This window comes from Oryctolagus cuniculus, chromosome 5, assembly GCF_051225735.1.
Source record: "Oryctolagus cuniculus isolate XC-2025 breed Fujian yellow rabbit chromosome 5, ASM5122573v1, whole genome shotgun sequence".
NCBI lineage: Eukaryota > Metazoa > Chordata > Mammalia > Lagomorpha > Leporidae > Oryctolagus > Oryctolagus cuniculus.
Window position 1 is genome coordinate 59,309,897 of NC_142871.1, and position 16,412 is coordinate 59,326,308.

Consider the following 16,412-nt stretch of genomic DNA (forward strand, 5'->3'; position numbering starts at 1 on the left):
TTTGCAGAGTTAGTACTTCACATTCTTATGTTCAGCCAATAAGAATCTACTGACCCATATACCTCTGAAAATCCACATGACGGCCTTTAAAACTGAGGGTTAACCATTTGCAAGAGCATGAATTAGCTCTTTGACATTGAAGTAGGCAGGCATACAGGCTAAAATTGATTAGATTTGTGAACTGGAAGACCACGCCTTCAACACGCCCCTGTGTGGACTCTTCTCAAAAGAACTGCAGTATTAACTTTAATGGCAAAACTTAATCCCAAAGATTTGCTTTGCTCTATCATGTGATATTATGCATCGGAAGTTCTAATTATGTCTAAGTGTCAAACTCCATTGCCTGTGTTTCTAGGTATTTATTTAAGGTCTAGTAAGTGCCTCAAATGTGAAATCTTGGATACATGGCTCACTGTAAAATTCCTGTCTCGTGATGTTTTAACATAGGGTCAGATATTTAAAGGCAGCCGAGGAGATTTCTGGAATGGCAAAGTTCTATGGACTTTGGATTCCAAGATTTGGAGTCCAAGCTTTTGTGTATAGCTTTAAAGGCGCCCTAAAGCAGTCTCCGTACTAAAAAGGGTAGCTGCAAATGTTGTTCCAGAGAACTAAGGAACTTCTAAATAAAAGCTCCGGTATTGGGAATTACTGATGACAGGATTCTATGGAATGTGAATTCCAAGATTTGGATTCCACACTTTTGTATATAGCTTTTTTTTTTTTTTTTTTTTTTTTTTTTTTTTTGTATATAGCTTTAAAGAGGCCCTGATGTAGACTCTGTACTGAAAAGGGTAGCTACAAGAGTTATGGATTCCAGGATTTGGATTCTAAGCCTTGTGTTTGCTTAAAAGCCTCTGAAACAGACACTTTGCTGGACAGGGGAGCTGCAAAGGTGTTCCAAGGAATTAAGGAGTTTTTAACAAAAACTCCAACATTAGAAATTCCTGAGCAAGTCATTCATAAGAAGATCCTCTTCCTCTTCAGATCAGTGTCAGCTTAAATAAAAGGGACCTTACCAGGTACTATTGAACACAACTACCTCTGTGAAATTTGGATTAAACTTCTACCTCTTAAGTCTTCACAGGTGAATGCGAAAGACATGCCTGACAGTTCCTATAAGCCAATCAGAAACCTTAGGAGCCGGTGCCACAGCTCACTAGGCTAATCCTCCGCCTAGCGGCGCCGGCACACTGGGTTCTAGTCCCGGTCAGGGCACCGGATTCTGTCCTGGTTGCCCCTCTTCCAGGCCAGCCCTCTGCTATGGCCCGGGAGTGCAGTGGAGGATGGCCCAAGTCCTTGCACCCGCATGGGAGACCGGGAGAAGCACCTGGCTCCTGGCTTCAGATCAGTGCGATGCGCCGGCTGCAGCGCGCCGGCCGCGGCAGCCATTGGGGGGTGAACCAACGGCAAAAGGAAGACCTTTCTCTCTCTCTCTCTCACTGTCCACTCTGCCTGTCAAAAAAAAAAAAAAAAAAAAAACACTCCATCTAAAAGACGTGTTTGTTATGGTCTGATGTGAGTTATTACTCATTTGTATTTGGCTTTGGCCATTGCTATTTGCCTTCTGCAGTATGCTAGTCAAGAGTGGGCTATTTTCACCTCACTTCCGTAAGTAGGATGGAGAATTTTAGAACTGGAGGGAATGTGAAAGCTCAGAGGGGTTAGATGGCTTGTCTAACACTAGCGGAGCTGGCCCAGTTCTTTTTTTTTTTTTTTTTTTTAATTAATTTATTTATTTGAAAGAGTTACAGAGAGAGAGAGAGAGGTCTTCCATACGATGGTTCACTCCCCAGATGGCCACAATGGCTGGAGCTTTGCTGATCCGAAGCCAGGAGCCAGGAGCTTCTCCCAAGTCTCCCACGTGGGTGCAAAGGCCCAAGGACTTGGGCCATCTTGTACTGCTTTCCCAGGCCACAGCAGAGAGCTGGATCGGAAGTGGAGCAGCTGGGTCTCGAACCAGTGCCCATATAGGATGCTGGCGCTTCAGGCCAGGGCGTTAACCTGCTGTGCCACAGCGCCAGCCCCTGGCCCAGTTCTGACTCACTCATTCCTTAGATGTCTGACCCCGCCTTCAACACAGGTGAGGCCATGTGGCCTCATGCCCCTACCTGGCCACACCTGGGTGTGCACCAGCCAATCAGGTTAATTAACCACTCCCCTTTGGAAGTAGGTTAAAAACCAGAACACGGTGTGGGCCGGGCCTCTCTCTTCTTCCCTGGCCTCTTGCCAGGAGGTGGCTTGCTGTAGCCCTGTGCCTCCAGGGCGCATGGCCTTCGGGCCATGTGCTCTAGGCTTCCTGGCCCAGATACAGGCCTAGATGCTCTTCCATGTGGCTGGTTCCTGGTGCTCGGTATGAACCCCTACTTACCTCTCTCTCTTAAATAAAGCTCTCACTCTTCTATGCATCTTTCTCACTAAATAAAAGCCTAAAACGTACCATGCTGCCTTGTTTGTGCCAGTATTTAGAATTCTTCTCTAAATATTAGGCAAGAACCCTCTTGAGCTTATTAATATCAGAGATTTAGTAATAAGCCCATGGTTAAATCATAAGGCACCCCAAATTCCGGTAGCACATGTGGCACCCCAGATAGCATTTCTAGGGAACTTTAAGGGCCACATTATTAGTGTAGATTTTAGGGGTTCTTCTCCGATTTCAACAGGACGACATCCTCCTAGCTTCTATCTAGAGGGAAAAACTAAAATTGTTTTTTCTCTTAGTTAAGCAGAGCATAGCACCACTTCATCCAGAGAAAGATGAGTGGTGCTCATAGCTTTTGACCCAGTCACTGTTTGTCATCCTGCTGATTCAAGTCTCCTTCATAATAAGGCCCTTACATAGACCTGGTTTGAAGGGACAGCCCCAGTCATATTTGGGCCTCTGTCTTGCTTCCTCCTTTCATGGCCATAGGTAATTAGACATGGGAAACAGCATGCCATAGCTTCCCAGTGAAGCAATATCCCATTGCCTGGTGTGAAAAGATGAATTCAAAAAATTGGACATTTTCTCCTAAAATTTTGAATTGGAAAATGGGAAGAAAATTGAGCACTCAGCCATTGAAGCTGAAGCCAAAAGTATCTTATCTGAAAGAATGTTTTATTCTTCAAGTGTTTAGCACACACACTTACAGACACACCAAAAAAAAAATAGAAGAAATTTGGCATTTTCTATTCTGAAGGCCTGAGATGATACATTCATCTGCCCTTTTCCCAGTAATAACCACCTCAGACCCTGGCCTTGAATTTATAGGGAGGTATTCCAGAAGACATTGGAGTATATTTCTTCTCTGGTCTCCCGTTTCCTTTTATTAAACATGATAGCATAGGTGTCAAGATGACCTTTCCTATTTCCCAAAATTCATAACTACAGACTATCGCTGGGACCATAAACAGTAAATATATCACATTTCAGGTTCATCAAATTTTGAAGCAAGGAGCTGATCCCTTCATCTTCAGGAGGGGTTCAGAGAAGCCATTTCAGCACAAGCAGCAGTGCAATAACACGATTCCAACACCACACACACAGAGAGTCTACGTAAAGATCCTAGAAAGGCAAACTTAAGGCCTGTCCAGAATGCAAGCTCCATGAATTTTTGTCTGTGTTACCCACCAGTGACCAGCATACAGGTATGTGCTCAATATTTATCGAGTGAACTTCAGTGGAAGTTTCCATAAAGATTCTTCCCCTCACTTCATCTGCCAAGGTCAACACTACAAAGTTCCTAGGAATCGGGGAAAGGAAAAGCTGATATATATTTCTTCATTTGGGTTCCACTGAGCCCCAGAGATCTCTGAACTGTCTGAAAGTGTAGGGAGAAGACTTGGGGGAGTCACGGTAGCCCATGAGAGATAAGAAGCACTCCTGTGGGGAGCAACTCGGACTAGACTAAGTTACTGGAATTAAGACTTATTCTATGCATCTGCTCTCCCACATTATGACGCTGAGAAGGGAGTAACAACTTCTACGCAGCTGCCTCTCACCAATTTGATTGACTGAGCTGCAGGAGCTGATCTTGCTCCTGATTGGAGGAGAGCAGCGTACTCGGCGTGTGGGCAGCCGAGTTGGGATTGGCGGAAGAGGACTATAAAGGAGGAGAGAGACAACATGCACCGGGAACATCTGAGGGAACACCTGTGCAGCCCCCAAGAGAGCCGGCCGGCGGTGTGCCACTCCCCCGCGGAAGTGGGGAAAGTGGCTAGGGGGAACCGCCCTTCCACGGAGGTGGAAGGGACAGTAGCCAACCAGGGAAGAACCAGCAGCAAACCCGGGGAGGGCTGAGCAGACGAAAGAACAGCGCAGGGTCCTGTGTCGTTCCTCCACGAAGAGGGGGAGCGACACACTCCCTCAAGTCTTTGGTAGTCTTTCAAGTGTTGAAAAGGAAGGAAGAAGGTTGACTCACGTGGAAAAGATCACTTACTTTATAAAGGGGGCAGTGCCAGAGGACAGGATGGGTAGATGAGATTGAGGGATGAACCCTGATGAACTGCCAAGGGATGGCATGAGATGTAGACACATCAGAGAAATGTAGCATGACACATCGAACCTCTCAAGGAACTCCAACAGAGGAGGGAGGACTGAGGCCCTCACCTGCCCAGCCAGCCCACAGTGAGTTTAGCATGAGCTCCCCCAGCAGAACCTGCTTTCAAATGATCATAGCTAAACACTGCTGATTCATGAGCTAATGTCAACCTGGAAGAAGGTTATGTAAGTGTGACCCCAGAGTTGCCCCAAGACCTGTTTATAATCTTGCCTTGCAGAAAGCCTATTCATAAGAATGTCAGAAATGTGGGGAGACAATTATTCAAGGTAGAGGATTTAAAAGACTAAAGGATCCATATTGCCCAAAAAACTGTTTATCCTTTTAATGTCCATAAGACCCTACTGATTGGGGCCAGAGCCGTGGCTCACTTGGTTAATCCTCCACCTGCGGTGCCAGCATCCCATATGGGCACCGGTTCTAGTCCCAGCTGCTGCTCCTCTTCCAGTCCAGCTCTCTGCTGTGGCCTGGGAAGGCAATGGAGGATGGCCCAAGTCCTTGGGCGTCTGCACCCACATGGGAGACCAGGAGGAAGCACCTGGCTCCTGGCTTCAGATCAGTGTAGTTCCGGCCATAGCGGCCATTTTGGGGGTGAACCAACAGAAGGAAGACTTTTCTCTCTTTCTCTGTCTATAACCCTACCTGTCAAATAAATACAAAAAAAAAAAAAAAAAAAAAGATCCTACTGATTCTCTATCATTCCTGATATCAGTCATTTGTTTTCCCTTTTTTCTCCTGATAATTCTGCTTGGAGGTTTATCAGTTTTATTGATCTTTTTGAACAATCTGCTTTGGTTAAGTGATTTTCTCTATTATTTCTGTGCCCTTAATTTCATTGATTCCTGCTCTTATCATTAATCTTCCCACTCATTTTGGGCTTAGTTTACTCATCTTTTATTTTCTTCAAGTGGGAGCTTGGATCACGGCCTGAGATATTTCTTTTCTTTTGGGGGCTTTTATTTATTTGAAAGGCAGAATGACAGACAGGGAAAGAGAATTTCTATCTGTAGGCTCACTGTGCAAGTGCCCTCAAGGTCAGAGAACCAAAGCCAGGATCAGTAAATCCAATCCAGGTTTCCCACATTATCATCAGGAATTCAACCACGTGAGCCATCACCACTGTGTCCCAGGGTCCACATCGTATAGCACTGGAATCAGTAGCCACAGCCAGGAATAGAATTGATGTGGGACATGGGCATCGTAATTAGCATTTAACCACTAAGACAAATATCCACCCTCATTTCTTATTTTCTAATATAGAATATAACACATTCTCTCTAGGTACTACTATAGTGACACTCCATGGATTTGGACATGTTTTTGTGAGGAGTTAGAAGGACTAACAGGCAGTTGGAAAAGGTCCTTTCTAGAATAAGGAACCAGGTGTTTGTATGAAAGCTACCCTCTGCTGAATAGACAAAAGACAATGCCCCAAAGATGAAAAGACTGAGAGTTAGGAAACACAAGGTAATTGACCAGAACACACAGCAAAGCAGCATGTTCTCAACTGTCACATTTCTCAAGTGGTTGGCAAGGTAACATTTGTTAACTGGTCAGGAAGCTGTGACTGCTACCCGAGATACATAGAAATAAGAAAGCAGACCTCTGCCATATCAAACTATGTGGAAGAATTGATCAATTAATATGCATTCCCTATAAAAGCTGCCAATACCAAGACCCAGATGTTCCTTCCCTTCCCTTGGGGATTCCTCCTGGCTCTCAGGAGTCTTGAGTCGCAATTCTCTACAATTCTTCACAAAATCTCTCTCAATAAAACTTTGACTTTTGCCCATTCTCATTGTCTGCACTGTAATTCTTCACTGCTGTGAGACAAAAAAACTCACTCCAAATTCCTGTGACATATTCATTTTCATTCAATTCAAATACTTTCTAACTTTTCCTATTATTTACTTATTTGTGGATTATTTAGACATATTTCATTTAGTATCTGAACATTTGAAGATTCTCCAAATATTTTGTTATTGATTTTTGATTTATTTTTTTTAAAGATGTTTTTATTTGAAACGCAGAGGCAGAGAGAGGCAGAGAGGCAGAGGCAGAGAGAGAGAGGTCTTCCATCTCTGGTTCACTTCCCAAATGGCTACAATGGGTGGAGCTGCGCCAATCCAAAGCCAGGAGCCAGGAGCTTCCTCCAGGTCTCCTACATGAGTACAGGGGCCCAAGGACTCGGGCCATTTTCCATTGCTTTCCCAGGCCATAGAAGACAGCTGGATTGGAAGTGGAGCAGCCGGGACTCAAACCGGCACCCATATGGGATGCCAGCACTACAGGAGGCAGATATACCTGCTACACCACAACATCGGCCCCTGTATTTTCCTTCTCGTTTTGCACGCCTAGTAATTTTTTATTAGACACTGATTGTTGTACATTTCACATTTTTTGGTACTGGATTTTATCAGAGTTCTCTAAATGTTGAGCTCCCACACCTCTACCCCTTTGAATGTAGTTAATTTGCTTAAAATTGATTTGTTCAAGTCTTGCCCTCTTCAGCTATGTTAGGGTAGGTTCAGAGCAGCCTTCAACCTAAGGATATTCCCATCTCCCACTTTGATAATACCTTGCTAAGGACTCCATAACCCATTTAGTGAAAGACATTTTCACTACAGTTAAAATACAAATTATTCCCAGCCTTGAATGGGCTCTGATGAATTTTTCATTGCTCCCTTCTTTCCCCGGTCTTGGGCAATTTCCTGTCCGGATTTTGCTTGCTCCTCTTAGGAGTGTGGTGTTTGTATTTGGCAGACACCTAGGTTACTTCTCTTGATAAAGTTGGCATATATGAGGGCACTTTAAAAAGCTTACGGAAAATGGAATTCAAAGATGTTTGTGTGGCAAAAACAATTTTTAATACACACGTAGTTTTTTTCATATTATGCATTTCCATGAACTTTTCGGAAGACTCTAAGTATTAGCCTTGAGCCTAGTGCTGCTTTTCACTACACAAGAAGGCATGACCTTTCTGAGTCTCTGCTCAACGTCCCACATGTTCAACATGGTCTTTTCATTTTGACTGGTGGGAATTCAGACATCTCCCAGCTCTGTGGGACTGCTCCGAGTTTTTCATCTGATAACTCATATGCAGTTTTTCTTTTTCATCTAACATAATATACATGAATCTAAGCACATGTAATTATAAGCTAATACAATTTTCATTTTTTAAAGATTTATTTATTTATTTGAAAGTTAGAGTTACACAGAGAGAGGAGATGGCAGAGAGAGAGAGAGAGAGAGAGAGAGTCTTCCATCTGATGGTTCACTCCCCAGATGGCCACAATGGCAGGAGTTGTGCCAATCCAAAGCCAGGAGCCAGGAGCTTCTTCCAGGTCTCCCATGTGGGTGCAGGGGCCCAAGGACTTGGGCCATCTTCTACTGCTTTCCCAGGCCATAGCAGAGAGCTGGATGGGAAGTGGAGCAGCCGGGTCTCGAACCGGTGACCATACGGGATGCCGGCGCTTCAGGCCAGGGCGTTAAACTACAGCCCCTACAATTTTCATTTTAAAAGTCTTTTTGTGTATCTTCAGCAGTGGCAAAGTGGGTGGGTGAATTGTATCTGACCCTCAGTCTTTTGAAGAAGAGAATTCCATTGGATAGACAGTGGCAGTCATCAAAAGAAAAGGAAGGGCATGAGGTTAAGCTGTGACTTGGGATGACTGCACCCCATATCCAAGTGCCTAGGGTCCAGTCCCAGATCTGCTCTCCATTCCAGCTTCCTACTGTGTACACCTGGGAGGCAGCAGGTAATGGCTCAGTGGGACTTCCCAGTTCTCACATTATCCTTATCCAGCCCTAGCTGTCGCAGGCATTTGGGAAATGAACCAGTGGATGAGATATCTCCCCCACCTCCCTGCCACTGCCTCTAAAATAAATGTTAAAAAAAATTTAAAGAGGAAAGAAAAGCAGTCCTTTCAGGACTTTCTAAGAAGAAAAAGAAAATACCTAGAGTTTAGCAAAACCTCATAAGTATCCTTAAAGTTTAACCAAATAAAAAGATCTATATGAGGTTTCTCAATACCCAGTGCAGACAATTTCAAAATGACCATGTGGGACTTGAGGTACAATGTGATATGGGGATGCCATTTTTCCTAAAGAATTAAGAGCTAGAATTCTGACCTTGACCTTATTATCAATCAGTTTAACCGATATTATGAGAACCCACATGGAAATAATTTAAACACTTTGCATATTAACCATGAACTAAGAATTTTCTTTAATTGGAGGTATTTTGAAATGCACAACCCCAGGGCTCCATTTCTCACACAGTGTAATTATTCCTTGGCAGAGCATTGTCAAAAAGATTCTAAGTGAGAAACTGCCTTGGGTATTCAGGTGAAAGGATCCAATCACACAGCAACCCAAATATCAGCAAAGGAAATCAGCTTGAAACATACTAAGCATTTAGAACAGGCCCAAGTGGGGAGCAAGATGGCAGGGTAGGACTCTCCAGTTCCTCCCGTCTGTGCCATAGAAACCTCAATTTGAATAATTATGTGCCCACAAAAATATCCTCACAAGAGCTAAAGAAACCAGACAAGAGATCAAAGTACCTGGTTTTTGCAAAATAACAAGAAAAGAGACATTGAAGAGGAAAGGAAGCATCACTCCTCCAGGCCCAGATATTTCTGCAGCATGAAAAAAAGACACTGTCCACTGGGGATGGAGAAGGAAGTATAGGACTTTGCTTTGGAACCTAGTACTGGGCCTCACCACAGTAAAACCCAGCACCAGACAGGCCCCTAGGCCCCTGTCACCAAGACAGTACTCCTGAAGGTGATAGGAATTCCAGCAGACCCTGGATAGAAAAGAAAAATAGCAAAGAAAAAATACATGATATAACTTGATATAACTCCCTGGGAGCCCAAAGGGAGGGGGAGACTGGAGACAGGGAAACATATACAATGTAATCTTTTAAAAAATATATTTTATTTATTTATTTGAGAAACAGAGTTACAGACAGTAACAGGAAGAGACAGAGAGAAAGGTCTTCCAACTGCTGGTTCACTCCCTAAATAGCCCCAATGGCCGAAGCTGGGTCAATCTGAAGCCAGGAGCCAGGAGCCTCCTCCAGGTCTCCCATGAGGGTGCAGAGGCCCAAGCACTTTGGGTCATCAGCCACTGCTTTCCCAGGCCATAGCAGAGAGTTGGATTGGAAGAATAGCAGCCGGAACTAGAACCGGCATCCATATGGGATGCTGGCACTGAAGGCAGAGGATTAACCTACTGTGCCAACTGGCCCCTAAAATGTAATCTTGATATACTTGTCAGATGTTGTTGAGTCTGCCTAACAGACCTGAGAACTCTGCACACTTCTATGCAAAACAGGCTCCTCCAAAATCAGTTCCCTGACTGGTTCACGTGGTATACCTCATTAGCATACACTTTCAGTTCCCTGATTGGTTGCTATCCCTGCCTTCTGATTGGTTGTTATTTTGCTCCTCCTCTGATTGGTTAAATCTGTACTCATTTCTAAGAAAGGGGCCAATCTCAGAAAGCCACTTTGTGTATAAAACAGCCAGCACTTCTCTGGCAACTCCTCCCTTGGAATCCCCTTCTGTCTGCTGTAGGTTTCTCACTTTAAATTTCACGTTGCTCACTGTCACTGTCCACATGGAAATTCTTCTTCAACATGATATAAGAACCAAGATTTCCTTCATCATCCTGCAACAAAGGAGGCTCTAACCCTACCCCAGTACCAGACAGGAACCCAAAGCCCCAGCAGGATAGGCTGAGTTCTGGCCACATCATTGCCAACCAACTACCGTGGCATTAAGCTCTGAATAAACCTCAGCATCAGGTAGGCCATAGCAGCTGCAAACTTGGGCATTCCTTGTGCTGCACTGGTCTGGCCATGGGCTTTGGGTGCAGCCCAGGACCGTGTGGCCAAAAGGATTCCACTGCCTGTGGTCCTGGGCTTAGGACTTAGATACTGCAACAGCTTAAGTGTTCATGGGATTAAGGATCTCATCAGTCAACCTACCCTGGATCTCTGGAAAGACGTACTGCCAAAGGAAGCTCCCAAATAAAGCCAGACTGGAAATATAGGTTATTTACCTATATCAATGCACAGATATCAACACACAGCCAGAAACATAAAAATCAATCAGGGAAATTTGATCTCATCAAACAAAGTAGGCAGCCAGTGGCTGACCCTAAAAAATTTGGAGGTAGAAAGGCTGCCTGATAAAGAATTCATAACAGGTCTGGTGCTGTGGCGTAGTGCATGAAGCTGCCACCTACAGTGCCGGCATCCCATATGGACACCAGCTTGAGTCCCAGCTACTCCACTTCTGATCTGGCTCTCTATTGTGACCTTGGAAAGCAGTGGAAGATGGTCCAAGTCCTTGCGCCCCTGCACCCACGTGGGAGACCCAGAAGAGGCTCCCGGCTCCTGGCTTCAGATAGGCGCAGCTCTGGCAGTTGTGGTGATTTGGGAATTGAACTAGCAAATATAGAGGACTTCTTTCTCTCTCTGCTTTTGCATCTCTGTAACTGCCTTTCGAATAAATAAATCATTTTTTAAATAAAATAAAATAAAAAGAATTCATAATAAGTAAGCTTATCAAATTTCAAGAAAATACAGGGAAAAAAATTCCATAAATTTGTCAGAGAAAATTTTTGAGACATACTGAAATAATTTTTTTTTTTTTTTTTTTTTTTTTTTTGACAGGCAGAGTGGACAGTGAGAGAGAGAGACAGAGAGAAAGGTCTTCCTTTGCCGTTGGTTCACCCTCCAATGGCCGCCGCGGCCGGCGCGCTGCGGCCGGCGCACCGCGCTGATCTGATGGCAGGAGCCAGGAGCCAGGTGCTTTTCCTGGTCTCCCATGGGGTGCAGGGCCCAAGCACCTGGGCCATCCTCCACTGCACTCCCTGGCCACAGCAGAGGGCTGGCCTGGAAGAGGGGCAACCGGGACAGAATCCGGCGCCCCGACCGGGACTAGAACCCGGTGTGCCGGCGCCGCTAGGCGGAGGATTAGCCTAGTGAGCCGCGGCGCCGGCCTGAAATAATTTCTAAAAATCACACAAGATAGTCCCCACATGAATGGGGGGGCTGCCCATAATAGGTTAAATTTCATCCTGAGTTATTAATATTAATAATCTTCTGTGAGCAAGATGACCTCAAAAGCACTTTCAAATTGTGAAATATTACTGTTTTATCTATCAGATATAACTGATTGCTACATGTGTTTTGTTGACTACAGTTCTCTTATACTAAAATGAGATTGCTCAACTATTGTCATCATCCAACAGTGCCACCACTTTATTTGTTTACCAGATTATAAGATGATCCTTGCCCATTACCCTTGACCTAGTCAACCCTCTACAAAAGACTTCATGATGCTATTTAGGATGCATTTCCTTGCTGCTTTGTGCAGGTGGCTTTCTCATTGTTGCATAGACAGTGATGGGAACATCGGTTATTGTCAGGCAATGACTTCCAGGGCATCTTCGAAGTTGCCTGAATAAAAGAACAAATGATGTAGTTATGTGCTAAATAGGAAATATTTTTAGAGCACCAAAATTTGAGTATGTACTCAACTGTTCTAAATAACTTTGAAAACTTTGACTATCACAAAATAAGTAGCATCAATACAATGTAGACATCTTGTGTGCAAAGAAACTGTGGCTGTTACCATATATTTAATTACAGGAAATTTATAAATACAAAGATAATCCTCTAGATCAAGGATGGGAAACATTTTTTCTGCCAAGGGACATTTGGATATTTATAACATCATTCAAGGGCCATATAAAATTATCAACTTAAAAATTAGCCTGCTACAGATTTATTGACCTGCTTGCAGTTGCCTTGATAGGGCTAGACCAAATAATCTCATAGGCCTTATACAACCCATGAGCCAGATGTTCCATACCCCTGCTCTAGATATTCAGTTTGAAAGATATGGATCATTGTGGTATGGTGGGTAAAGCCACTACCTACAACACCGGTATCACATATGGATGCCAGTTGGAGTCCTGGCAGCTCCACTTCTTATCCAGCTCCCTGCTAATGCCTAGGAAAACAGCCAAAGGTGGCTCAAGTACTTGGGCACCTGTCACCCACATGAGAGACCAGGAGGAAGCTCCTGGCTCCTAATTTCAGCCTGGCCCAGCCCTGGCCAGTGTGGTCATCTGGAGAATGAACCAGCAGATGGAAGAGCTCTCTGTCTTTCTCTCTCTGTGTAACTTTTTCAAATAAATAAATCTTTAAAAAAAGGAAAGAAAGATAATCAGTGATTGCTAACTGGCAAAAAGTACACAGTTATAAATATAAGTGATAATACTAAGACAATTTATTTTTCTGGGTACCTTAAAATTCACTTCAGTTGAGTGATTTTGAAACTAGAATATTTGTGAAAGTATATATAAAACTGCAATACTACTTCTTTTTTTAAAAGATTTATTTATTCGAAAGGCAGAGTTACAGAGAGGCAGACGCAAATAGAGAGGAAAGAGAGAGAAAGGTCTTCCATTCACTGGTTCACTCCCCAACTGGCCTCAATGGCCAGAGCTGGGCCGATCTGAAGCTAGGATCCTGAAGCTTCTTCCAGGTCTCCCAAGCACTTGGGCCATCTTCCACTGCTTTTCTAGGCCATAACAGAGAGCTGGATTGGAAGTGGAGCAGCCGGGACTCAAACTGGCACCCATTTGGGTTGCTGGCACTGCAGACTGGGGCTTTAACCCACTGTACCACAGCACCAGCCCCTGCAATACTAGTTTACATAATGTTCAAATGTTGATAGGATGTCAGATGTGAAATGGCTGTTAGTGACACCTAGTCCAAAAATACATTTAGTGTATTTATTTCCTTTCCAACAACCCCACCAGTTACCCAGGCTTAAATTTTTCTAAAGAGAAAGAGCTTATTACTCCCAAAAGTAGGCTATTTCATCCTTGGATAACTCTGATTTTTAAAGCACTACTTTATCAAGCTTAAATCTGTTTCAAATATTTACAAGCCATGTGAAATCTAACAATGTAATATTTGCTGTTTAGGTATGGCAAACAGCAGAAAAGTGGAACAAACTGACTTGGCATTGGTTTTCTTCAATTTTGAAGAAATAGAATTTTTTCTGTTATTGCTTTCCGCCAAAGGTCAAGTCAAAGCCAAAATGATATTGAATATAAGTCTGAGTCTTTTTCCTATTTGTAGCTATATGCCTGCCCATCACAGTGCTCAGCACATACTAGCACTAAAGGCTTATTTGTTAAATTGACTGTCATCTAATCTTGAAATTGTCAACAGTCCAACTAAAAATGCACCAAAAAGAAAGAATTAGTCTATCATAAAGGCTTGGAAAGACACAAAATACACACTCTATGCCAAGAAAATCTGGACTCTTAATATTGATTTAATAACAGCAATGCTTGAATTCCTTTTTTCTTGCTAATATTAAATATCAGCTAGAGCATGTAACAATGATAACCAATATACCTTTCCTCAGTTGTCAGAATCAGAAGACTTTACCTGGTTGGTGATATCTCTTTCCCGTTACAGGCAGCACTGGAGCTCAGCCCCAATTCCAGCCCAACTGAAGAATCTCCTCCTTCCAGTGGAAAGCTCCTTGGCTGGGTCCCAAACCGAAAAGGCATAATTCACTGAAAATCTGGGTTATAAAGTAAAAGCAATGAGGAGGAAGGGGATATCTTCAGAGTTGTTTAGAACTTCTGATTTACTGTTTTGTTACAGGCATACAGAAATATTTTGAAAATAACATTTTTTAAAATCTATAAAAATGTTAAAAATTACAATACATAATTATCCCTTACATACAATTTTAAGTCTGTAGCAAATACAAAACAGCCACCAAGTTATAAAAGTAAACCATGCTCTATTGTTAACATAATTCAAGTCCAGGGCACAGCATTTTGGTGCAATCAGTCACTTGCAATGCTAGCTTCCCATATCAGAGCACCAGTTCAAGTCCTGGCTGCTCTGCTTCTAATCTAGCTCCTTGCTAATGCACCTGGGAAGGCAATAGAAGATGGTCCAAGTGCTTGGATATCTGCCACCCACAATGAAGACCCAATGGAGTTCAGGGCTCCTAGCTTCAAACTGGAACAACTCCAGCCATTGAGGAGTGAATCAGTAGATGAAATCTCTCTCTCTCCCTTTCTCCCTTTCTCCCTCTCTCCCTATCACTCTACCTTCCAAATAAATACATTTAATAAAACTGAAGTCCATTTCTGTTTTGTGAAAAAAAGAATCAATTCATCTTTAAATGGTTGTTGCAGTTAACAAGTTTGAGTCTTTACTTCAACCCCCATCGCCTCTCCACATATCTGCACTCATCTCATCTTTTCAGTGGTTACACGTCCACCAAGATATCTACAGCCAATCCTTCTGTTCCTATGATCATTCATTCCTCCTCTACCTCTGCACATTTACATTTCAGTTTTAAGCAAGCGGCCTTGGGAGAGCTGGACTGACAAGATTTCAAATCCTGGTTCTGGCCTTCACCAACTACATTTTAGTAGAAGAACTTAAATCATCTCTTAAGGGTAGATTGTGAATAATAATATTTCTACTTCCAGGGTAACAGTGAGGATGAAATAAAATACGTGGACAGTACAGTGCTGAACACATGGTAAATGCTCACTGAATGTTAACTATGATTACTTAAATGCTACTGGGCATATAAAATGCATGAATATATGACATATATTGATATATATGAAACATGTATGTTATATACAACCATAACACCTCACTGCCTACTGTATTTGGAACTCTGGCTGACCCCACTGCCCCCCTTTCTTTCTAGGGTCAACTCACCCATTAAGTGTGAATTTATATTTTTCTTTCTCAGAGAATCCTTCCATAATCCCTATCATGGAAGTTTTCATACCACCCTTTATTTCTGTCTTATACAGTTATCATTATTCTCATCTATTAACATTTGGAATCAGATAATTCTTCTCTGGGGATGAGGAGACTGCCCTGTGGATCCAAGGACGTCTGTAACGTCTAAGGCCTCCAGCCACCAGATCCCAAAAGTGCCTCTCCCCAAAGTTGTAACATTTAAAAATGTCTCCAGACATTGACAAATGTCCCCTGGTGGCAAAACCGCCTCCTGCTGAGAAATACTGCCCTAAGACCCCTCCATGTCTGTCTTTATCATTATTGAATCCTTAGTATCTAGAGCAGCTGTCAGTACCAAGTGGGCATTTAATAACACTATCTTGAAGGAATCTGCATATCTTCAATATAAAAGTATAGAAAAGTGAACAATGTCTTACAAGTTTTTCCTATGCCTAGTATAGTATTCTGTGCCTAATAAGTAAATGTCTGCTGGTGGTAACAATAAAACTATATTTTTAATATTTAAGAATTTTAATATTATGTAACACTTTTTATAGACTGTTTCCATTACCAAGGAAGAAGTGTTTTATTCAGTAATGATTTGGTAAAACCAAGTAAACTCTGGTTGAATATAACTATCTATTTATAAAGGTATTTAGTTAACTTGATCAAGGAGACATAAACTTACCAAAATAAGCCAAGTCTGATTCCTGTAGAGGTGAATAAATCAACCGCTTCTACTGACTGTCCATAGAAGGGAATTGCCAAGGGATGATGACCAAATGTTCTAGTGACACCCAGAAATTATGACATCAGAAGATTCTTTGACATAGTTTCCTATCTGCTGAAGAATCAAATGTTTCAGTTCATAGTTCCAGGAACAAGCTGAAATTTAGTTAAAAATTACATGTCTCAGAGGGGCTTTTTTTTAGGGTTTTTTCTTGCAATCCTACTTTCCAATATTAAATGTTAAACTGTGAATAAAGACCTTCACTCTTATCAACCCTCACAAAATCACACTTGTGATTCTTGTCACTTTATGAGAGCACTCCACAATG

The 16,412-nt window shown here is 42.7% G+C and overlaps 1 protein-coding gene across 1 annotated transcript; it reads right to left on the reverse strand.

Moving 5' to 3' along the window:
* Positions 1–11,784: 11,784 nt before the first annotated feature.
* FAM229B (family with sequence similarity 229 member B) lies at positions 11,785–16,180 on the reverse strand. Its single transcript, XM_070073695.2, has 3 exons — positions 16,043–16,180; positions 14,020–14,158; positions 11,785–12,009 (listed from the first exon to the last, which is right to left on the reverse strand). The coding sequence occupies exons 2-3, from the start codon at positions 14,142–14,144 to the stop codon at positions 11,892–11,894; spliced, it is 243 nt and encodes an 80-aa protein (XP_069929796.1). The 5' UTR covers positions 14,145–14,158; positions 16,043–16,180; the 3' UTR covers positions 11,785–11,891.
* Between the last annotated feature and the right edge of the window lie 232 nt (positions 16,181–16,412).